Consider the following 25,123-nt stretch of genomic DNA (forward strand, 5'->3'; position numbering starts at 1 on the left):
CCTTTCCAGGACTTCTGCAAAGTGTATCCCCAAGTTCTCACAGCTGTACAGGCAAGAACAGCCCATGTATTCACCAAGAGCTGGAAGACATATATATATATATGTATATATATATGGACACTATAGACATACACTATCTGTTTTAGTAAGGAACAGGATTAAAAGTATTAAAATAATGTATTAGATATAAATGACAGCTGTGACAGAAAAATGAGAACAACTTTCATGTTTTTATTGCTGCCTTAGAAGCAATTGATAAACAGTACACTTCATATATAAATGAGCATGTGTCAATATATGACAACAAAAATAAATTACAGTGACATAGTATTTAACTTTACAAGGTTGTACAAAATTTCCAAATATGAATAGATTTCAACTTAAAAATTTGAAATAAGTTAAAACTTCAACTATTCTGAAGACTTAAAAATATACATACAATTTCACTCAATCACAAAATTTACAGTATGATTTTTTTTTAAGCTGTTTATTCTTATACACCCATATATTTTTGACTGTATTAGTGGAATATATCCTGCTATATGCAGCTTTGCTGCAGTGGGATAAAGGGGTTCCCTGAGGGCACAGAACAGGCTTTGAGTGTTCATATTTTAAATAATTTGATTAAATTTATTAGCTAGAAATATAAACCCAGAGTGTTATTTATCTGTCCTATAACGAGAGACTGATTTGACTGCTCTTCCTAGAATTTTCATTGATGCTAATGAGAATTTTGAGGAGAGCTTAACAGGAGGATTGAACTAAACTAAGTCTTTTTAGCCAGGATGAATTAGATAAAAATATTTAAAGAAGTATTTTAAGAATAGCTGTTTATTATTAGTTGTCCTTACATAGCTAGCCCAGACTATGCACTGACATATTTGCTTCCACAACTGATAGGAAAATATATTTGATATGGTACTTTGAAACAATGGGGTGGATTATGAATTGGCATTTTTAACACCTCAATTATATGCACATGATTACTTTATTAAATATTATGAAGACTAAAAGCATTGCCCAAAACTCCTTGGCTGTTAGGTGTGTGATAATTGAGAATGCCAAGGGTGTAATTCAAGCTGTAAAATAAGGTAAGGTGGAGGAAATTCGTACTGTGGCTGGATCTCTCCTGATAACTTAAACTAAGGCTGATGCAGACTCTGTGCATCAGCAAAAATGCAAAGGCTTGTTAATTCAGAAACCATTAGTGAGAAAACAGATAAAGAAATTTGAACAAACTGGCACATGTGAGAAAATTGCTCAATTGGCAAAAGTACAGGAAGACACTCGTGCAGAAGTGAGTCTTAAACTGCCTGCGATTAATTTGGTAAGAAATAGAAAAGAAATCCAAAATGTCTATTTGTGAATTTTGTCCTCTCTGAATATGTTAAAATATCTATCAGAATTCTGCACCAGTAATCCCCAATCTTTTCCCCAAACAAACAAATGTTCTGTGTACATCATTTAAATGAGAAAGGAAGAAAAGGAGTCATAAAGAGGGCAGAGCCACGCAATTCCTCATTTCCATTTTTCTCTAATGTTATTGGTAATAAAGACCACTGCAGTCTACAATTCAGCTGGAAATTATTTTAGAAGCCACTGTTTTCGTTGTGTGAATATGCTGTCATTGGGCAGCAGGAAGGAGGAAGGGAACTGGAAGGAGATATACATACATATATGTGTGTATGTACATATATATATATATATACACACACATACACACACACACATATATAGGTATGAAAATGGCTGGGGGTGGCTTGCTCTGTTTGCTCTGTTTTCCAAGAGAATTTCTTTGCAGGCTCATGCCCAGGGAGTGCAAGGTGGGGACACACAAGTGGAGGTTTTTAGTGCTGATGGGAGGCCACACAGTCCAGCCCCACAGTATGATGCAGGGGCCTGGCTGCCTCCTGCTTTTCTGGGGAAAAATGTTCATTTCAGAAGCACAGAGGGAGCCTTTCCAGCAGCTGGAGCTGGGCTTGGATCAGCCCCCAGAAAAGGCTGTTTTTCACTGTCGCTAGGAGAGCATAGAGCAATTTCACTGTGCAACAGACTGGGTCATTAAGTGAATTAATAGCAGTCAAAGAATACTGTAGCATTTGACTGGAGCCAAAATTTCCTTCAACAAATCGGCACCTGAGGGGAGTCCTCCCACTCTGAGGGGAAGGACAGTTCCCCCAAAGGAAAGCATCTACATGATGAAGACTTCAAAACACTTTCTAGATTGTTTACCCTTCTTGCAACTTCTAATCTCAAATTACTTCAATCAAAACAATTACATTTCTCTTAATTGCTTGTTCTGTGTTCTGCCCCTGTTTTGGCTCCAGAGAGGAAAAAATAACATGGAAATATATCTCAAAAGTTCAAGCAACATCTAGTAGTTATGTAAACCTTACCTCACTGACTGCTTGGCACACAGTGTATTACTGTACAATCAGATATGTCTTTTATATCCCATAATTTGCTTTTTATCTTAACTAGCAAGCCACTCTATGAGCAGCAACTAAAGAAATGAGTTTATCTGCTTATATTAATGCAATTGTTATCAGGGGCATACAGGGTAAAAATCATTTGTAGATTACAGTAATGTATTTGCAAGGAAATTTCCACACGGGAAGGTGCCACCTGATTAGTTTTCTGTGCAGAGTTAAAAAAAAAAAAAAAAAAAAAAAAAAGATGTTAAAGTATCTTGGCAGGAGAAAATCTCTTAAGAGCACAATGTTCCACTGTGATGGTACAGTGGGAGCCAAGTTTTGACAGCACATTTTGGGCTGATACCCATGCAGTGAAAGGAGAAATGTGAGCTCTCGTGGGACACTGGACCTGGACTGATATATTGATTTTTCTACCAAGACACAGCCATCCACCTTCTGCCCTCAGGACTGCAATGGTGGCAGTCATGCCAGAGGGGAGAACAAAGTATTTGAATTTCTCTCAGTACATCTTCTCTTACCCTCATTTTTATTAGCTGCATAAAGGAAGGTTCCTCTAAAACACTGAAGCCAAGGAAAACGATTGCTCTTCATCATTATCTGCCTCCACTCTTCCAATTACTGTGCTAGTGTTTTGCAAACTGCTGTCAATATGAGCTAGGGCCAATTATTCTTTCTGAGAGTTTACCAAGACATGGAATTTAATTACTTGGTGGAAAACTGCTACACAGTAAGGTAGGTGTTAGCAAAAAAAGATCAATTTGGCCAATAATTTAAAAAATGTTAATATTCTGTCTAGAACCTGAATGAGTAGCTATGACTAGATCACTAGACACCAGATTTTGAGTGAATGCTCAAGCACTGTCTTTTAACACAGCAGAAGTTGAGGGGCTCCTTTCCACTGTTTCCTGTTATGAGTTTAAAGTACATTCAACTCCATGGTTTTGCTGAAGAAAATCAGTTTTATAAGGTGTAAAATTCCAAATTCTTTTTCATGAACCTTTTTTTCTGATATGCCTAATTATTGCATGTAATTTCTCCATATATTTCAAAATCAGAAAGCAACAGGCAAGTCAATTTATTTAAAATGATCAAGCCTTAAAAGTATGTATTCAGATATTGTCTCTGGGACTTGTTTTGCTCCACAACCAGCAGAACAGAAAGCTTGCAAGTAATAGGAACATATCAGGAAACACATAAAATATGTTCATCAGATTCCTGCCATGTTATCTCTATTTCTATCACAAAAATACCCGCTATCTCCAAATAGAAGCAGGAAGCTTATGGCTCTTTCTTGTAACAACTTGACTGGTGTGTCCCACACCCTTCCTGATGTGAGGTGGCAGGGGCAGGAGCTCCAACTTCCTGTGAGGCACAAGTCCCATGACTGCTGGTCAGCTTTGAGGCAGGAGGAATTGGGTTAAGAGGCAACTGGATGATGGGATAACTCATATTCAAAAATGAAATCTCCTTCACTGACATCTTCTAACATCTACAGCTTTCAACTACAAAACTTCATATTATATTCATAATTTTCTTACTTCTTTTGGAAAGCAGTGAATCATTATTCAGACTTTTTACAGCCTTAATTAAGCTCTTGTGTGCACTTAGTACATGGACTTCAATGATCCAGCCCTATGCAGCTTTTGAGAGCAGCTGTACATCCTTAAGTCTTTATATCTCACCTCTGATGATGGATTCTGTGTCAGTCAATACACGTTGCAGAGACTAAAAACCAAACCAAAACAAAACCAAAAGTGGCACCTGTGCACATTAGTTTAAGTCTTTTGCATTTTTCATGCTGATCCTTCCTGTCTCACAGCAGGAGAAATATGCAACTACGTAATGTAGCTGGACTGTTTTGAAAACAAGTGAAAGGACCTGTAAGGACCTTCCATCATATTCAGTGAAGTGCAGGGGCAGAGCAGGAGGTAAATGCTGTTGTTCTACCCTTTACACAGAGGATTTTGTTCAGATTACCCTATGGCCAAGAGATCACACTAATTTTGAATAAAGGAGCGAAACATTTAGTCAAATGTGCTTCTACAGCCTGCAAAGTAGAAAGTTTTGGTTCTAATATCACTTGTAAAATAAGTAACATTAATGGTGATATGGGGCAAGCAAATGGAATGTATTTCTGAATCAGAAAAAATCAAGCCAATGGAAGATAAAAGCTGCTTAACTCCAGCTATATATGATTTCATATAGCTTTGCAGATGCATAGAAATGACATATTTGTCTATTGATGGCAGAGGGTATTCAATAGGTATATTCAATAAATATATGTGATAGGTGTGTTCAATAGGAGGGGAGTGATCTATGTGAAGGATAAAAGAAATGAGTGGAGAAAAGTACTGAGCATTAGGAAATACAGCACAGGCCTGTTTCCTGTGATGTATCTGCATAAGCAGATTGCAGCACTGTGCAGAGTTCAGAGTAAATTGGCTTATTTCTTTTGCCCCATGGTGTTAATTACTCTGTGCCACAATGGTAACAATAAATCTTAATGTGGACACATTAAGCACAAATTAGGAAGGCCATTTGGCCATTTCCTCATCCCTTTGGCATCTCTAGATTAGGCAGTATTTCAGGAATGACTACAGTTGCTTTGTTACTCAAAAATTTCAATACAGAAGAAAAATAGGCTCACAACAACTGGATGTTTTGAAACTACATCAGGAATCAGATTCTTGTCCAGAGACTTTTCCACCATGGTGTAAAATTTTTCAGATCTTTTCAGTATTTTCCATAAATTAACTATGCCTGTATGAATGAATTGAAAAATAAATTTAAGTTCTCTTGGCACAACAATATCCTGTCCTTTTCTGATTGTTAGGCATGATTGAGTGATGATTACCAGATCATTTTAAGAGTACTTTCATTCCAGAAAGTGCATGAAATAACTTTGGTCCGTGAGCGAGAAAGAATCTCCCATCAAACTCCTGGAAAATGCACATGTGCTCAGACAAAAAAACCCACTTACATATTAAGGCCTTGTTATTTAGTCCTAGAGTGCTCTAATAAGGATCTCTGCACAGAGGCCTGAGTGGGGTGTCAGAGTGCTCTGCCAACAGTGTAGCTGATGGTGACGCGTGCGTTTGGCCCACAGAGTCATTCATACACTGAACTTTTTTGGGCACTGTTTACATGTGTTTATTCACCCTTATGCAATGAGGATGTGAACATCTATAAAGCCTTTAAATGTCTTGGGTTTTTTTCCACACTTTCTGCCAAGTTACATAAATTTTATAGCTTCACTAGCTTGGAAAGAAGTTACCTCTCCTCACCACCGTTAGATTGAATGGTCTTGTCAACATTTTCTTAAGACATTCCCTTAAGCCAGCATCACACAGTCAAGGATTTATTGTTTGAAAACCCAGAAGGGGGTGAATGATCTAGATATAGTGGGTATTTCTTAGTCTTACCAGACAAATGAGGTTTTTAAAGCCTGCAAAATTCTACCCATGGGACTGGAAAATGAAAAGCACTGCACCATGCAACATAAAGGACAGAGCAATAGGATGGGATGAGGAAGGATGGTATTTTTTTCCCTCTCATTTCTAATGGAAGGAGTGCTGTTCTTACCTTAAAAGAATTCTTAAAAGAATTTCCAGTGGTAACTTGCCTTTTTATGTTTATGACATTTGCCTCAAACTGTTTTTATAGTGACTGGATTTCTCTTTCAAATTTGAGAAACTGGCAGCGATGTTCACACAGACAGGAGTTTCTCTTACATGAACCCAGGCAAAATCTAGTCTAAGAGGCTTTTTTTTTTTTTTTTTATTTGAAAAAAGGCAGCATGAGTTTGGGAAATGTAATGGAGTTAAGCCTAGTGCAGCCTTGATGCAATAGCTCAGTAAGTGAAATATGTTCATGCATTTCTAAATTTTGGGTAATGTCTAAAAAGCCAGCTCAATACACTGAAAACACCATACCCAGAAATAATGACAATGCAACTGTATAAAATATGCACTAAGGAAAGATGTGGATACTTTTCTTGCAGATAAGCAGAGGAGACTCAAATACAGTTTCACTGTCCAGTTACAACTGATGAGGCATCAAAGGCAACATTTACCCTGGCTGACAATTTCAGCCTAAGTTTGTACATACATCTGTAAACATTGCTGTAGATGTGGTACAAGTCTCTGTATGCGTACACACAGCAGAGTCACACACATGTTATCCTTCTGAGATATACATAGTGCATGGAGAGGTATAGGTACAATAAACACACTGTACAATACTTGTTGGAATAGGCCATGAAACAAGAATCACTTATCTTAATGTTTTCCCAGGTTACCTGTGTTCCTTCCATTAAACAACCCCTGACAGGGATTGGCTCTCTTGAGCCATCTTGATATCTAAAATTAAGCAAAACATCACTCAAGCACATCTAGGAACACATCTGGAGGTAATAACAATGATATTTCTCAAGAAAAAAATAAATACACAATCTATGTTATATTTTGAGTGTGCAGTGTGAGTGGTGAAGAGCAAAGTCCTGAATGCCAGTACAGCATGGGTAAAGAGTTTGCCAGTTAAGACTGTGAAGAACTGTCAGTGACATCAAATACTGTGATGCTCAATCTCAGCCAGTTGCAGTGCCATGGTGTATGAAATGAAATAAATATAGTGCAGGATTCCCATTCATACTCAGCTCGCTTTCAACAAATAGCACAACTGCATTATCTCTGCCTTACTTTAAAAGCTGAAGTACAAAAATGCTCAAGTATCAGACATTATAAATTAGCATTTTGCCTGTTATCTTTCTGACAGCTCAAAAATGTAGGAGTAGAAAAATACAGATACTCTAAATGATCTATGCCTGCTACAAGGAAGAACATCCTAATTAAATGAAGTTTTTAATTCCATGAAAATCTGAATCTCATGCATGCTTCCACTAAGCTTCAAAACAGAAGTCTTTGGGTACCATGGGAGTGCAGTGCATGAGTCAGAAAAAACAGCCATCACTGTGAACACCTCAGCTCCACCAGACATCTCTGCATACCCTTCAGGCTAACAAGAAGCAACCTACAAATATGTACCACTTTGTCTTGCTCCCAGAAGCCAGTGCAGTGATACTTGAATGGGCAGATGCATAAAATATAAAAAGAATATATAAAATAGAAAATCACAAGGGCTGGAAGCAGATTGTGAATAAGGACAGTCAGTTTGCATGGGTCAAAGAATATTCAGAACTACCACAATGAATATGTATGTTGTTTTTTTTAAATTTCCAAATGCATTAAAATACATGAGTATTCAGGAATTGTGTGAAGTTCAAGCTAGTGGGGGTTTGGGAGGACATCCCTAGGGACAGGTCATTCCCTTGGTGAACAGACCATTTGTGGCACAGACCATTGCTGCCAATAAGGACCTGGCAAATGTGAAGCCTTCTCCAGTTGTTTTTGGTATGTTTTATACATCTTTAGAAAATAAACTATCAGAGCTCAACACTATACAACTCCTGAAATTAGTAAAAGCGTCTTTTGATAATATAAGATCAAATAGCTTGGCAAAGGGAGATTGTGAAAGGAAAAAAACCCACACCTGATAACAAGGCAGGCTTGTAGAGCACATTTTAGCATAAGAATGTAGGAGCCATCTGGAGGAAAATGAAGGTTTAGAATCTCAAATATAAATTTGAAAAGCGATGCATAAATAGTCAGATGAAAAGAGGTGAGTGAAAATAGTTTATAAATATGACTGCTTGACCATCCCTACTGTGTATAGGGTAGCATAATGAAAACTATTTTAAAAATTATTGATGCTGCTGATTAGGGTAAAAAAGCTAAAATCTTTTTGCTTTGATATTTGCATTCTGTACAGGCAAACCAAGTGTACTTTGAGATCTCTACTCACTTTTTAGATATAGAAAGTTGATAATGAACCCAGATTTCTAGAATATTCTTGCAGAATAAGTATAGAAATATAATAATCAAGACAGCAAAGTAAGAAAATTAAGCTGTACATAATTGAGAAAAGTCAACAGCTCTCTCAGATGTGTGCATATTCCTACTGCCAGAACCCTTCAAGCCATTTATTGTTTAGGTTGCACAGAGCCACAGGTTCAGAACCTGGGAACGACTCAGGCCATTCCTATATCTGTTTAGCTTTAGATCACTGCCAGACTGATTTGCTGTTTACTTTTGTTGGAAGTGTATTAGGCAGGAGTAGGAAAAAGTGCTTCATGCACCTCAGCCCCTGCCCTCGGATCTTCAGATCAGACATTTCTCAAAGTACAGAAGTAATAAATTTCTATCACAATTTTACACTAAAAAGCCAGCCATGTATTATAATGTATTTTGTTGCCTGCTCAGAGGCTGACAGTGACTGGGGTCTATTCTACAAAGCTTTCTCCAGACTACCCAATGGCTCCTGTCTGGCTATCGCTTCTGACTTTTTGGTCCTCTTCATATGGAGTCTAATCTTGTATTATTGCAATTAGTGGAGACTGGTCTCTGAAAAGCCTGCTTTCAGAGCTCTGAGGAGAGTTAATGGGACTGAGCTGTTTGTCTGACATCAGAATGATGCTTTCTACTGTGTTTCTGACTTAATTTTCCTCAAAACAGATGAAATATTACACCATTTGTACTTCTTAAAAGTAATTCTGCGTCACTGGTCTTGCACTGGTCTTCTTCTGCAACCTATTATATGTGCCTGTGTTCATAAATAATATATCCACTAGTGCATACAGCTAAAATTTTGTGTGCGCATGGGTTTAAAGCAAACACAGAAACATATAAAATACAAATTAAATTGATGCCCACTGTACTTGTAACACAGCCAAATTCTTAATATTTTATAGTGCATATTCCATTAAATAAATAATAACTAAATTGATCTATGCTACAATATGTGTATACATACACATTTTATGATGCCTGTAAATAACATTTTAAAGCCTGTTCACACATCAAAAGACAGGTTGTTTATTTCTCTGTTAAAACAATCCAAGGATTTAACTCTTCCTATTATGTAAACAGTGGTGACAGACGCTTTCAAGGAAGCTTAGCTTCAATAAAAATAATAGTTTCCCATTTTAAAATCAATACTAATATACCATAAATCCCCCGATGAACTCTGGCTTCCTTACATGCTCTCACATTTTGTGTATTAGGGGCACAGCACTACTCTAGATATCAGAATATAATAATATGGCAATATATATAGATATAGATATATATTTAAATGTTAAAACAGTTTTAGGTCAACTTGAGTAATGAATATATTTCAAATATATGCAGTTTTCTATGAATAAAGGTAATTAGTTTGCAACATGGGTACCTCTGTATGTGGCTAGCAAACTAGCAAAACAATTCTGGTATCTAGCTCAAAATGCACTTGTGACATAGATGAAGCTTTAACTTCTTTTCTGTTTTGTACTAAAATTGTACTTGCAGCAGGGTTTGAATATAATTTATGAGATTACTTTAGGGTAGACATTTTAAATAACTCATACAAAAGAGAATTTGTTTTAATGACAAGAAAGCTAGGTATAGTCTATTCATTTCTCAAGCAGACCTTTATGAATCACTTTAAAAGGACACTACAGCTGAAGACTGAAGAGCAATATTTATCAACATTAAATAAAACATTCGGTGAAATATGTATAAATATTTTTTCATATGAACATAACACAAAATTAAATAGTTCAGATACACAGACACCATTTAATATATTTCCACTGTTGTCAAAATCATCTGTAAACACCATCTCACACTGAATACAAAAGCAGCTTTAACATCAGTTCTGTGTTCACAACACTGATGCCCCTTTGTAAAATAAGATACTTGTTTTATTTTCAGCAAAATAAGAGTCTAAGCAATTAAAAAAAAAAAATTGGTCAGTTCAAAGGAGAATACAAAATAATCTTTCAACATGTAACTAAATCAGATTTAGAGCAACAGTTTAAAGTACAATCCTTTCCCCAGGGGACCTCTGACTTTTATAAATCATGTTTGGTGCAGACCACATCACAAATACCAGGAAATACTGGTCATGTCTAAACTATAAATATTAAAGCCCTTTTAAAATTGTCTTTATCAAAAATTGCCAGGTAACAAATTGGCAATATCACATTTTTCACACCACCAAATAACCTGGCGTCAAACGGATTTAGGTGCACTTCTCCTGATGATTTTTAAAACAGGTTGTGGAAAACAAACACTTTTTAGTGAGCATCCTTCACATGCAAAAATAAAGCATTTCTTTGAAACAAATCATTTGCATCTGAAGATCACCTGGGCAGACAGTGCAAGCAGTGGGCTCCACCAACTTCTGTCAGAAAATTACAACTTGAACTTTCATCGGAAGCCGTACAGATACAGGATCTGAGCTGGCTCTGAGAAGGGTGGTGCATCCCCACGGTGCAGCTCAGGACAAGGTGTTGCAGGAGCCACATGTGCCTTGACAGCAGCACAGCCTCCCCAGCAGGACACGGGGCTGCTGCTGATGGCTGTGCCTGCCTGGCTCCTGAGCAGCTCCCTTTGAGCATCGGTAGTGTGCAGCCCAGATCTGGGTTCCCATCGTCCTACGCCCTGCAAAGATAGCTTCATGCTCTTCCCTGAATGTAGCCTTCAATTCCTTTCCCCTTTGTGTCTTTTAAAGAGGCACGATAGTCTCTGTGCTCAAGATTAAGGTTTTACTGGGCAAGTACCCCATTCTAAAACTGTAAACTCACTGGCTATGGTTTGGTTTTCTCAGTTTGAAATGTGGACATTATGTTTCGGCTCCAGAGATAAACTTGAATTTCAGACGGCAAATAACGAGCTATATACTTATAACATGATTTTCTGACTTTTTAAGAATTTCAATCTTATGTAATCATGATGGTAGGCCCTGTTAAACCTAGCACAATAGGTCACCTCTTTCCTGGTATGTGTGCATTGCGGAGGTGTGAATGTATGCTATGCATACATACACACTCTCACACACACACACATAACATCAGCTGCACACATAGATACTCAGAAACCAGGAATCAGGGGTACAGTTAAAATATACCAGAAGAGAAGTAGACAGGAGGCTCTACTGGGACAACAAGGGGCAATTTTTCAACTTACACAGTGTCTCAAATAATTTCATAATCCTGTTTCACTAGCTTGCTACATCTGTATGTAACTTGAATTGAAAGTTGTTGGATTCCTTGGAGAAAGAAGAGTTGGGCTAGCTAGATGTGCTTACCTGAGATCCCAGAGTTGATTATAATCAAAGAGCTGGGCAGATCAGTAATGGGTTTATAATTGCTATACAGCTTCTCGCAAATTCGTAGGAAAACTTTATTAAATCTTTCACTCCTTAGTAAAAATGATGAAGTTTCTTAGTTTTTGCTGAATGTAGATTGACTTTTATATTAAACTGGATTTATTGAAAGGATAAATAAGCCTGGCAGCTGCTTTCATGTTTTGATGTTATAGAATCAGAACCCTGGAACCATTTTCCCACCCCAACCCATCCCATCCCATCCCTCACTATCCTGCCCATCCTGCCCTGTCCCGTGCCATCCTGCTCTGTCCTATCCCATCCCATCCTGTCCCATCCCATCACATCCCTGCTTCGTTATTGTTTCGATTTGTTTAAAAAATACTATTCTATGAAGCCTCCCTAGGGATCCGCTTATGAAAAATGACGGACTGCCTTTGCTGATACTGCTGCTTGCGTCTTTTTCGCTTGTCACACTGGCACAGCAGCAGCATCTTGAAAGTGTTTCTGAATGTTTTGTTACACAGTGCGTAGCACATGGGGTTTACTGTGCTGTTGATGTAGCAAAGCCAATACCCCAGGTGCCAGAAAGTTTTGGGGATACAGCTGCAAAAGGTGTTCACCAGAACCATGATGTTATATGGGGTCCAGGTAATGATGAAGGCAAACAAAATGGCACTGAGTGTCTGTGCTGCTTTCTTTTCTTTGATAAGTGACATTCGTTTCCGTTTTGTGATCTGACTTCTGGTCTTCAAGGCAAACTTTTTTGCCAGGGTTGCTTCCTTAAAGGACAAGGGCAGGGCTGTCGATGTCTTGGTCACTGATGAGATGCCATCAGAAGCTGTGGTTGTCTCTTCTGATTCTGGTTCGATTGGAAGCTTATTAAAGCTCTTTTGGAAATTTCCACCGTCCTGAACACTTTTGGGAGGGTGCGATTTTTTAGGTTTCTTTTCCTTTGAATCTGCATCGGATTTCTGCAGTTCATCCCCTGACTCATGCAAATCTTCTGAGGAGGGTAGTTTTGTGGAATTGAGGATAGCACTGTGACCAGGAAGCTTCAGCACGATTGAATAGATGGCTCTGGTCTCTGCAGCAATGTCTTCTTCGTCAGACGAGGCTGAATTTTCAAGGGAGGCAGCAGCATCGTTGTTGTTCCAGCTGTCACTGCTGCTGTGCTCTTGGTCCCCCTGATCTGTGCTGGGTTCCCAGCTCTTCATGGTGAGCCAGAAGTGGCAGCGTCTATATTTCTTTCGGGAGGAGCGCTTCATGTTCTGCCGCTGCAGCTCGTAGCTGCTGCAGCTCCGGGAGCTGCCTGTCTGGTGCACAAAGCGTGCCGCCTCTGCTTCGCTGCCCGAAGCCTGGAGCCCTGCTAACTCTTTGGTGCGTTTCTCCGTCTCCTTGTAGATCCTCCAATACAAAATACTCATAATGGTGACCGGCAAATAAAAGGCAGCTATGGCAGTGCCAAAAGTGATGATAGGTTCACTTAGAAACTGGATGAAACATTCATCGGGAGGCACAGTCCTCTCCCCAACAAAATACTGCCAAAACAAGATGGCAGGGGCCCAAAGAACAAAAGAGACGATCCACGCTAAACCAATCATTACCCCAGCCCTTTTGGTTGTTCGTTTGGCTCTGTATGTTAGTGGCCTAGTGATGGAAAAATACCTGTCAAAACTTATCACAAGGAGATTCATGACAGAGGCATTACTGGCGACATAGTCAATGGAGAGCCAAAGATCACAGGCCAAACTTCCCAAAGCCCAGTGGTCCATGATGATGTATGTGGTATAAAGGTTCATGGAAAGAACACCGATGATCAAATCTGCACAAGCAAGGCTCAACAAGAAGTAGTTGTTGACTGTTTTCAGTTGTTTGTTAACCTTAAATGCAACAATCACTAAGATGTTTCCAATGATGGTCACCAGTGCAAGGATCCCAGTGAGGAAAGCAATCAAAACTACCTGCCAGACACTGTGTCCACCCAGAGGGTCTTTGCTTGTGGCATTTAGGGTCATGTTTGTTGATTCCACAGTGGAGAAAGGAAAACTCTCTGTGGTCTGAGGGAAATCATAGCTGCCAATGAGTGATGCTGCTTCATCGAGGAGTCCTGGTCCATGCGAAGCTCTCTTCCAGAAGGAGCTCACATTTGGAAAAAGGGGCGAGGATGAACTGTTATTTTGCATGATCATTGTGGCTCTCTGACATAGTCTGTAGCAGAGAAAAACCAAACAAAAAACAAGTGAACAGGTGAAGATGTTAAATAATTGTCCTCATACTTGTACATAAAATCACTTTAGCATTTTGAAAGATGTCTTTCAAAAGGCAAGCTGCCTGTGACACATTCCAAGTCAAACCTGTATATGATAGTACTCAGCTTCCAGACTGTGATTAATCTGAGCTCTTTATAGTGATCATGTTGTGTTTCCTTATAAATATTGCATAACAGAGGAACCAAAATCACAGAAGAATTTGAATCCACAGTAGTATTAAAATGCCCCCGAACTCTGAATTAAAACACTCCCTGCTGGATCTGTCATGAAGTCAACATCTCAAAAATCCGCTAACCTGAAGCCTTCAAAAATAAAGTTCCAATCACACGAACCCACAAATCTTCCAAGTTCCAATCAACACTTGTCCCCAGTGCTATCCTGGCTCTGGTAAAACACAGCCCCTGTCTCTGCTGCCTCCAGCTAGAGCTGATGACAAACAATAATACTGTTCTGCCTTTCCTTAAACTATGGAGATACAAGCCAGCATCATTTCACTGTGTCGAGCTACTCTAACCTGTGAAGCTGCAAAAGTCTTCCCACTGTCATCTCTGTTCAGCTATCTGATAAAAGTAGTAGAAGTTCTCATTACCACATGCCACTATTCATTTTTTTCATGCACATTTTTATACTTGGACTAAGGATTTTGCACATCTAATGACTTCAAAATTTCTTTGGGGGTAACACATGGTAAAAGTTCCTTTGAAACTATGGTCTCTAGAGTCAGGAAAAAACCTTTGGCAGATGTATGTCAAAGCAATCATTAAACACTTTAGGAAAATAGGGGGAAAAAGCATGAAAGGGATTCATAATTAAGCTTTAATCCTTTTCCCTAAGCACTAACACAAAATGAAAACATGTTCAGAAATAGGAATTTGCATTTCTCTTATCATGTTAGCTTCTCTAGTCAGCTGACTGGATCCATAGAAATAAATCAATTATATCATCAAGAAGAAAAACTTCTGATGAGAAAGTCCATCATTGACTGTAAATGTTGAGCAAAATATGCTGTCAATGTTTGTTTGTTTGCTAAATATGAATCTTTCCAGAGTCAATATATAATGGCATGAGATAATATTAATTATCACAATACACTGATCTTACACAAAAATATTTACCCAAAAGAGGGGGGTTTGGTTCTTTTTTTCCTAATTAATTTCTAAATTTTGCTTTCCCTTGAACTGTACTTGGTTTTGTTATGAAGCCATAGGACACTGTGTGAATTTAAACAGTTCAATTTCTTTAACATATGCAGTAAATAGATTAGGAATTCCTTTCCTTCACTCATGCCCTATAATTAACACAAATCTCTCCCCTATTTTGATATCTAGTGTAAATGAAGTATTAATGTTTCTTTTTTTTAATAGGAACACAAGGTTACAATGAAGATTCCACATTATAATCTAATTCAGTCTACTTCTAATTCATTCATCAATGTGTAACTCAGAATAAGAACACAACATAAATGAACAAATACTCCTCTGGTAAATCACACAGTTAAAATTTAAGTCTTTTCCTGATAGAATGATTGAAAACTCAGAGGAGCTCAACTTCTAAAAAGGAAAAATGGTAAGACAGGACTGCTGGAAATCATCCTCCTGCAATGTTTTATTTAGGAAGCAGGCATTTTTTCCAGAGCTGTCAGACAGGATGAGGTCAAAACCAGAATAGTATGAGAGAGATCTCAAATAATGATATTTTCTAAATATATGCCAGAAATTATTAATGTTATAGGGTGCAGATCTTCCTTCACTCACACTAGGGACAGGGAGCAGAGGATGAAAGCCAGGAAGCATCCGCTCTGCAGCCATGAATTTCTAAAACCTCTGTAGGGCAATCCAGTCAAGTATTGGTTGAGAAGTCTGACAGGTATATTTAGATGTCAATGATATTATTATGCCACTTTTTCACAAGAAAAGACAAGCTGGTATCTTCTAACTCACAAGAAAAGATCAGGAAGAATATATCAATAAAGGAGACCAAACTTCCACTAAAATGGATAGAATAAAAACCAAATATCACTTAGAAGTGATGATGAAAAATAACAGTATTACTAAGAAATAAAAATAGTTAACAGTTAAGCAGTAGTTCCCATTTTCATTGTACAACACAACCAGGAACTAATCTGAGTGCTAGCCTTGGAAGTCCAAAACAAATACCACATAAGAAATACAAATACTCTTGTAAAATGAATATGTAAATGCCACACTATCTATCACTAAGTCCATAATCCAATTGTGAATTCTATTTAACTGTACACTTTGAAACAGAGTTCCAATGGAAATGTGGTGATAAATCCTTTCAGAAATGCCATGATTCAAAAGATGCATGATGAGGAGTCCTGGGATCATCATAATTCAGCTGCAGTCTTTCAGACACTGAAGTGCTGGAACCAAACCTTTCTTTCTCAGGTCACTTCTTTCATGTCTTTCAAAGTAGCTTCTCTAAGTTATTGTTTCAATGGAAACTTGAGCAGCCCTCAGCAGTCCAGTAACTGAGGAAAAGGAGAACCTGAGAGCAACGCACTGTCTGTCTGTCTCCTGCTGTCCAGTGCAATCCTGCATCTGAAATTCAGCTTTTTAAACTCCACAGGGATTAAAGGGAACCCTAAACTCGCACTGACTGCATGATAAAATGGAAGTGCTAGTGGGATGATTAGTACAGTCTTGTTATTCTGCCTCTTCTACAAGCTCCTGCAATTGAACCATTTAATTCAATAAAAAATGTATTAACCGTATGTTCATCTGCACAGAAGAAAGAAAATATCGCTACCACCACCACCACCACTATAACATGCCAGAGCAGCCCAACTGGATTTTCCTGCCTTTAGGAAGCCGAGGCATTACATTACTACATTATCCATCATTCTCCAAAACTGCCATGCAGTTTCTGCTCTCTGTGTAAGTGCTACAGGGAAAGAGTGTCCTGGGTTTGACGAGATGACAGCAGGATCTGCAGTGCAGCCGCCAGCACCTGCCCAGCAAGCCAAGCTCAGACAGAATGAAGTGTGACCAAGTGGGAAAGCAGCCACACATACTTTGGTAAAACAAACAGTGCAGCACTGTCTGAGTGAGGCAAACAAACCAAACTGTGAAATGATTACAGGTTTACATACCACAATAAGAATTTACAAATCATTGGTATGATGCACTACATTACAATTTGAAGGCAGGGAGTAGCAAAGGAAATTTCTTTTAGCCTAAGAATATACAATTACTTACCTAGGATCATAGTAATGGTATTCCCTGTGGGTTTGAGTATTTTTGTTCTTGTTTCTGCTTTTTAATAGGATCTTATGAAAGGTACAGGCCAGAGAACACTAGATGCAATGTACACTTCCCAGGATTATTCAGGGAAAGTGTAAGCCCAGTAAAGGCAATGGGCTATAAAGACTTTCATACACATCCATCCAGCACACCTCTGCTCTCTGCCCAGCCAGAGGGAGTGAGATATTTAATATCCCACTAAGACTGGCTGTAAGGGTAGGAGGAAGCATCTACAAAAATGGTCAATGATTTCAATAAATGGGTATAACCCAGATTTAAAAGTCTGAAATTTATTATAGTCTAATTTATTGCATATTGCTGTAAATAGAAAGTAAAACAGAATAGACAGTAGTAACAGTTCTGTCACACATTTTCAGTGCATTTAATTTCTCTCTGCTTATTTCATATTTAAATGCTTTTCTGAATATCCCACATTTTACCAAAACTTTTCTTTTCCTTAAACCTTCCTATTCAAGAAGTCTATTTTCCTTGCTGTCCTTAAAGGGCTCTAAGAAGCATTTTCTGGGAAGTGAGATGGTAATCTATGGGTTTGGCTATGTCTGAGCTCAAAACTAGCAAGCCTTTATGGCTGAAGAATTTCACATTGCATCTGTTTACACAGACAAGAAAATTGCTTACCTTATTTTTCCATTTTCTTCTGCAGTGCTCTTATATACACATTAGTCTAAACAGCAGAGAGCTCCATGAAGTGATTTATAAAAGTCTTTTCTAACACAGAGAAAGCCTTCAGAATGCTTAATACAGTTACCTAAACTAGCACATATACTTTGTGCCAAAACTATTATTTGGTAAAATAAAAATATACATCTGAATTTTAAGGTCATCCTAAGATTATTAGCAAGATTATGTGCAGCAATTTCTCAAAACACACTGAGGTATTTTTCTGGTTGCTTTTTTCTTCAAAATACAGTGCATTTTTTTCAAAATACAATAAAGAATTTTAAAAGCTTGTAATGGAAGAGGAAAGCATTCACAGTTTTACATTTATAGTAGCCCATATAAATTGAAGTTAGTGTAGCACAAAGTACAGGATTCCATATGAATGTTTATGTGGCAACAGGAAGCACAGTGTAATTACTGGTGAACATGACCTCAGATTTACCATGACTAAATTAAACTTATATTAAATATATCATGCTAAATATATTCTTTGCAGAATGAGAGTACAGAACAGAAATCAAGCATACCTGGAAAAATCCTGGCCACTGTCTTGCACATTCACAGTGGATAAAAACAAATGACTGATCGTCACATACTTTTATTTATGTATGTACAAATACACACATCTACATACAAACGTATGTCACAGATAGTGTGTATATATATATGTATATATGTATATATGTATATATAGAGAGAGCTGCAGGTGAAAGGATATGTATATATACAATTATGTGTATACACACACACCTATATCTGCAGTTACATATACACATAATTTTGTCACATTGTTCCAAATATTGATATAAGGGAAGACTATATCTTTCACTAATAAGCTATCAACTTGATACAGATAATGTTCAGTCAAACATATCCCAGTAACACTTCAACCCAAACTCTTCCATTTTGCATCGATTAATATGTTTTGTGTTCTAAATTCACCTAAATTAAATGTCAGTGCTTTAAAATCACTTTTGTGATTAATAAATTAGATTTGCCCATTATTTACTTACTCTATTTCTGCTGCTAGTGTGAGGTCTAGCATAAGCAAATTAGGAATTAATTTCTCTAATCATATGGATCCTTTTCATTACTTTGAAGAGGGTATAGAGGACCTAGTGCATAGTACCGAGCTCCCTGAGCCATCTCCCTTGCAGCCCTGCAGCCAGAGGAAAGGAGCATCCCTCCTGGGGGGGCAGAGGCAAGGGGATGCTACCTCATGTGTTCCTGCTGGGACACCTGAAGATGCCAGACTGGGAGCACCTGAGTCTGTGTACCTGGCACAGCCAGGACATAGACTCTAAAGCTGGCCCATGGCTCTTCTGTGCCTTAATTTGCCAATCAGCTTTTGACAAACATCTACCATCTCCTTCACTAGGACTGAGAGACTTATGTTCATATTGCCCAGCTATACCTGCAACATCCTCTGGGGACTTGATTGCTTAAACTGTGTTTGCTTTTACAGAATTTGCTCTGTCAAACACCTTACTTCTTGCAGTATGAACACTTATATTACAACAGAAATGTAACTTTGAATAGTAATGTGTTTTAATGGCCAATGACTTCAGTGGAAACATCTGCTCATTTACATGGCCTCAAAAAAAGAGAATAAATACTGTGTTGCCATTAGGACCAAAGAAGAAAAATCTCAGATGCTGCATCTGTGCAAAAATCCAGATATGCATTTCTGATCTTTTTCACTTAAGACTTCCATCAAGGATTGAATTTATTATACAACCTATATAATTCTCTTGCATAATTTTTTTTATAGGTGGCACAAATATGCCATCTATAACAAATACACATCCTAGTCTGCATAGATAAATGACAGTGATTTTCACAGATTTACTGAATAAATGTTTCTGTATTACTTATTATTTATTTACTCCGTGACCCAGTACTCATTCACACCATGACTTTCAGTTTCAAAAATAATCCTATCTTGAAATCCGCTGAAATGATTTCTAGAAGTTCCAGAAATGAGCCACTAATCTCATTTGTGATAGGTCTCAGAGAAGTGCAGGCTCCTCACATGCAGCAGCAGCAGCAGACTCGCCAAAGGAAGGGTACTTGTCTTTCTTGCACAAGTGCACTTAGTGGTTATTGTCTAAACAATTCATACAGAACAAAGAGAAACCTTCAAAAGCCTAGGCTTGGACATGTCTAGAATTTTTAAATGCTTGAAAACCAGAGCAAATCAAGTCTAATTAAGGTTACAGTAAATATTGACTATCAGCTTAGTTAAATCTATGAGGTACAATTCTATAAAGAGAGGAAATTATTTAAATTCCAGGCAGTTTCAGTGAGCTTTATGAGAATTACACCCCATCTGTCTAATTGATATTGAAGGAAACAGACATGCAGCCTGAAGTTAATAAGAATTACAAATACTGAGAGTTTTACTGACTTTGAGGAAATGGCTGCAAACTGACTTTGCAGGTATCTGAGGACAGGAAAGTTTGGAAAAAGGGTTTATTACTAGACTGAATATAAAGATGGAATTAGATTTCAATGAAAAAAGACTACATGCCATTCAATTATCTCCTCTATTTGTGAGTAGTGCTGTTTTTTCCCTTGAACAAAACCTGTCCATCTTAGAGACTTGAAGTATTTTATTATATATGCACTTTTTAAACCAGGATTTATTAACATTTTATTAATTAGTATAATGTTGGATCAGAGTTGTGATCTAGATTTTCAGCTCTCTCTTTATGAAACACCATCCATTGACTACACAGATAATCCTCCCAATAAGATATTTAAAGTCACATTAAAATGTTCACGACGTGAAACGAAGTAATGGGAACTCTTAGGCTTAATTATATCATTCTCCCAGATGTTGGTAAATGCTTGAATACCTTGAATCAACATGGAAAAATAGTGTCTAAAGAGAAAAAAAATCATGCCTTGTAAATGATATCTCCTCTTTTACTGAAATGGCATCATCCTCTATGAAAATAATCACGCTTAGCATATTGATATTGAGAAGAGCTGGTTATCAATTCTAGATAAAGCAAAAAAAAAAAAGTTATTATATTTCTAATCCTGCCCTACTTTTAGTAATACTAGAACACATTTAAATTCCATATTTAATGTGAATATTAGCCATTAAAAACCTTTACAGGGAACAACAAACCTCATAGGCAGACCCCTTCACTATCTTAAATGGAACTGCTTTAAAATGAAGTAATCAATTGATTATGCCTTAATTAGAAATAAACTTTAGTTTTTCTGTTTGCTCACTCCACAATACACCTGCAGAGAAAACTGGAACAACGTGCAAACAACTTGTCAAGTATCAGAGAATTCAGAGAGCCTGGAAACTGACATCTAAAGAAGCTCACCTGGAACCTGACACAATCTTTTCAGTTTCATTTGTCTTCAAGAAGAAAATGAAATGACAAAATTTCTGTCAAGCCTTGAAACCAGAAAATTGAAAATATTTTTTTATGGAAATCTTCTTCATGGTGGGAAAATAAATAGCCCAAACAACAACAGCAACAACAACAAAACTGTAAAAAAGCTCCCTCAAACCACAGATGTTCTGCTTTTCAAAACAATATTGTTTTTACCTTCAGAAACGAATTTTCTCCCAGAAATGAATCTCAGACATTTTGTAACAAAAAGTGCTTAAAGCTCCATTCCATTGTTCATTGAAGGAAAATTATCAAAATATTTGTGTTTCCATCAAGGTTTTGCATAGAGCTACCCAAGTCTGGACACGATGTCATGTTTACCTGGTGTCAGGTCCTGTTATACAGAAGATCTCTAAAATGCATCATTTAAATGCATTAAACAAGGTGAATTTGAACTTCCCTGGAGTGTCAGAGAATCCAAAAGTTTCTAAATTGAACTATTGCTGACCACTAGGTTTTCTACTGTAACTATGGCACTGCATGCAGGTATTAAAAGAGCAGACTATCTATTTTGGCTTTTGTCGATGATGGATAGTGTAGCAATTTAACATAAGATGCAATAAAGTGATTTGAAAAATGCTAGGAAATGCTCTATTAAGGGAAATTTATTGCTATTGGCTTTAGTGATTGAAATATTGCTGCTATCTACTGTGGCAAACCCAATACTCCCACACAGGACAGATGGCTTATTTAAAAAGTGAAAGAAAAAAAACCCACAACCCTGTTGAGAGGTTTCAGCTAGAGGAGAAAATTCACTAAGGAATAACTACTGGCTAATGAAATCTACATAGCTTTTTGGACACAAACTATTTATATGGGAAAAAAAAAAAAATTATGAGAAACTTTATGTCAGAATGTTATGATTTTAATATAAAACACTGTTTATTATTTTGTCAAAATAATGCCTTAAAGCATGCAATCGTAATAATGTGTTAAAGCATTTTTTACTTGGTGCCAAGTTGTCACAGTTGGTGAGAAAATAATATTTTTGGTGCATTTATTTATTTAGCTGTTTTACAGAATGGAAATTCCTATCATCTGAGATTTGGGGATATCTTTTCACACTGATAAGCTTACGAATTGTGCTAGTAATTCATTGGAATGGATTTATTTGCTGGGGTGATAAAGAGCTCTGTGTGCATCTTTTTTATGTATTATATTTCTTTAATAAAATTGCAAACAAAATGCTGTATTATGGTTGGAATGGAATATTTTTCACCTCAGTGGAAAACTTTGGTAAATAATCAAGAAAAAAGGGAAAATAATTTTTGTTTCAACATGTCACTCAAAATATTTTAATAAATGCTTTGTTTCTTTATTTGCTAGTATGTTTAAAGTCAATCTCTCCATCTATTTAAAAGTGCAGTTTAACACTCACTAGGTGGCACAATAGTTATTCAGAAGCAAAAGTCTGGATTTAGCAACAAAATCTTAACCAGTCTCTGATAAAGCCTTTGTCTTATTCATAGAAATTACAAACCAAATTATATCTGTTCCTTGATAGGGACAGCAGATAAAGTAAATGCAAATCATCCAAGTACTGGTCTGAATGCAACTAGCACCCAAATTACAGAAAACAGTGTTCTCTGCTGCAGTTTAACTTAAGTTCTTTTTTTTTTATTTTTCCCTTGGAATACACACATCTGCAAGTCCTAGTGGAATTCTGTAGATTAATCAAAATGGCCCACTCCAAACTTCAACCTCCTTTATGCATGCTGCCAGGAATTTGTAAAGTCTCTGGGAAATTGATGGTGGCAGGCACTGTGGATTTTAATGCATGCAAGCAATTGTTCTTTAGTGAGATACAGACAAGTAATCAAATAATGCTCTAATGCTATGCTCCTTTTTTAGGTTTCGTTTCCAGGGCTTGTGAGTTTCTTTTGAGTTACAAGAGCAAGGATGTGCCCAAGTGGGTATGTCACTAAATGGAGACATCTCCAGCCAAAACAGACTTGACAGAGAGAGAGGAGGCGCTAAAGAAACATTCATCTTTATTTATTCTACATAAATGCCTGTAGGTAGCCCTCATGACAGGGTCCTCTTCCTGCTAAGATTTAACTAGGTTTGCTGGACTATCTCCTTTTCTGCCCACTTGAAATATATCCCTATAATTTAAAGGTTTTGAACTACAGTTTTAAAAAAATCAGTGCTAGTATAGAGAACACACATTCACAAGGCAGAGATTTTATTCTGTGTGCAAAATAGGTCTGCTCCAGATATTCACTGCAGTTACAGAGCAGAGTACTGATTTCTTTAAGACCCTCTTCTCTGATGGTTGTAGGAGGTTTGTAGTAAAGGAAGCACAAGGCTGAGGACAGAAAACGAAGGACTCAAGGTTAAGAAAATTAAATGTGGAAGTCAAGTGTATTCCAAATTTTATCATAGGATTTCCATACACTACAGGAGTGATGTATTCAGATCTTTAAAATAATGTCACCTTACCTTGAAAGGGTAAAGTGCAAAGCTGAATTTAGTAAATCACAGGCATTCCTCAACGTTCATATAAACAACTTTGTAAAACGAAGGATCTTGAACTGTATCTTTGTATGGCTTTGTCTACACAATTCTAAAATTTTAAAATCATACCATCAGCAAAAAAGACCATTTTTAAACTCAGCAACTATATTTTCATCTATTACACTTTAAGTTTTCTATTCATTATCTACCTAACACAGTCATGGTACTCTGCAGTCCCTCTTTGTTCCTGTTTCTGAGGATTCAGGCATTCTGTACATGATAAATAGAAAGACATGGAGATATAATTACATTAGCTGTAAAGGTTGTTATCTAAGTAACAGGATTTTGCTTCTAAAATAAGAAGGTAGAGTGGACTCATGACTGTTTGCATTTTCCCTTTCAAGCCTATAAAGCCTGCATTTTGTAAACCCATTACAGTCTAGGATAATCAACAAAAGACTTAAAATCAGGAATCCTACATAAATTAGAAGGAAAATATTTTTCCTTGCTTCAATAGGGTCGCTCAAATGGCAAATATAATACATTATTTTCAGAAAGTAGAAAACTAGAAGAAAGAGAATATGTACCTGGAAAAAATATCTCCTGCTCTAAAAGGTCAGAAGTATTTTAATGCTTGAACTAAGAGTAGGCATACATGCTGCACATCTTTTCACAAAGTCTCATTGCCTCAAAAAAAATGCAATAATGCTGCATTATTTCTTTCCATCCATCTGCATTTTCCAGCTGCCCCAGTTTTATGCTTTGATTTGCAAGTGAGCTGTACTTTTAGGCTGATGTGGGTCTATTCAACCAATTATTTTTTAGAATCAGAGAAGAATGCTCTATTTAGTTGCCACTCAGGACAGTATTTTGTTTGTTGTTCTTTTAATCTTAGAAGTCCTACAGGGACACTTGGGTAAAAGCTCCTAGGACTGAGTAGTCTTAATTAGGTAAGTATCTGCAGCAATCCGTGAACTCCAGAGAAGACAAAATGCCTTGGGATTTCCATGGTGGACATCAGAGAAGAGGACAAATTTAAACCTCACTTGCTGTTATCGGTACCTTCTCACCCCATTCCTTGCAGGATAAAAGGTTTACTGTAGAAAGGCCAGTGCAGGCTTTGTCTTTTGTTCTCCTGCATGACCTAAGCAACAGCTCTAGAGGTGTTTCAAGATCAGTGAGTTTCAAGATCAGTATTCCCAGTTTGCAGGACTTGTGACCTGGATCCTTGCATTCAGAAAAAGGTCTGCACTGCAGTGTCACTGTGTTCTTAAAAATCTGTCCACATGTCCTGTGGGCCAGGACATGTCCTTTGGAGAGAAGGAGGTATGGTTAGGGTTTGCATCCAGTGCAGGGGTAGCAGAGGAAGAGTGGAATGGTCAGTATAAACTGCACAT

The 25,123-nt window shown here is 37.3% G+C and overlaps 1 protein-coding gene across 8 annotated transcripts in view; it reads right to left on the minus strand.

The window, feature by feature from the left end:
• Window positions 1-6,393: 6,393 nt before the first annotated feature.
• CHRM3 (cholinergic receptor muscarinic 3) overlaps window positions 6,394-25,123 on the minus strand; it is a 262,933-nt gene continuing 244,203 nt past the window's right edge. For 3 of the 8 annotated variants that reach the window (XM_086877700.1, XM_023923581.2, XM_086877699.1), the window contains one exon: window positions 9,344-13,847. In XM_086877700.1, coding sequence (XP_086733826.1) covers window positions 12,026-13,828 — 1,803 coding nt within the window. In that variant the 5' untranslated portion in view covers window positions 13,829-13,847 and the 3' untranslated portion in view covers window positions 9,344-12,025. Of the gene's footprint in view, window positions 13,848-25,123 lie in introns of all 8 variants that reach the window. The other 5 variants (XM_086877702.1, XM_086877697.1, XM_086877698.1 and 2 more) reach the window with 4 other exon arrangements.

This window comes from Cyanistes caeruleus, chromosome 2 (genome assembly GCF_971803275.1).
Source record: "Cyanistes caeruleus chromosome 2, bCyaCae1.hap1.1, whole genome shotgun sequence".
Classification (NCBI taxonomy): Eukaryota; Metazoa; Chordata; class Aves; order Passeriformes; family Paridae; genus Cyanistes; species Cyanistes caeruleus.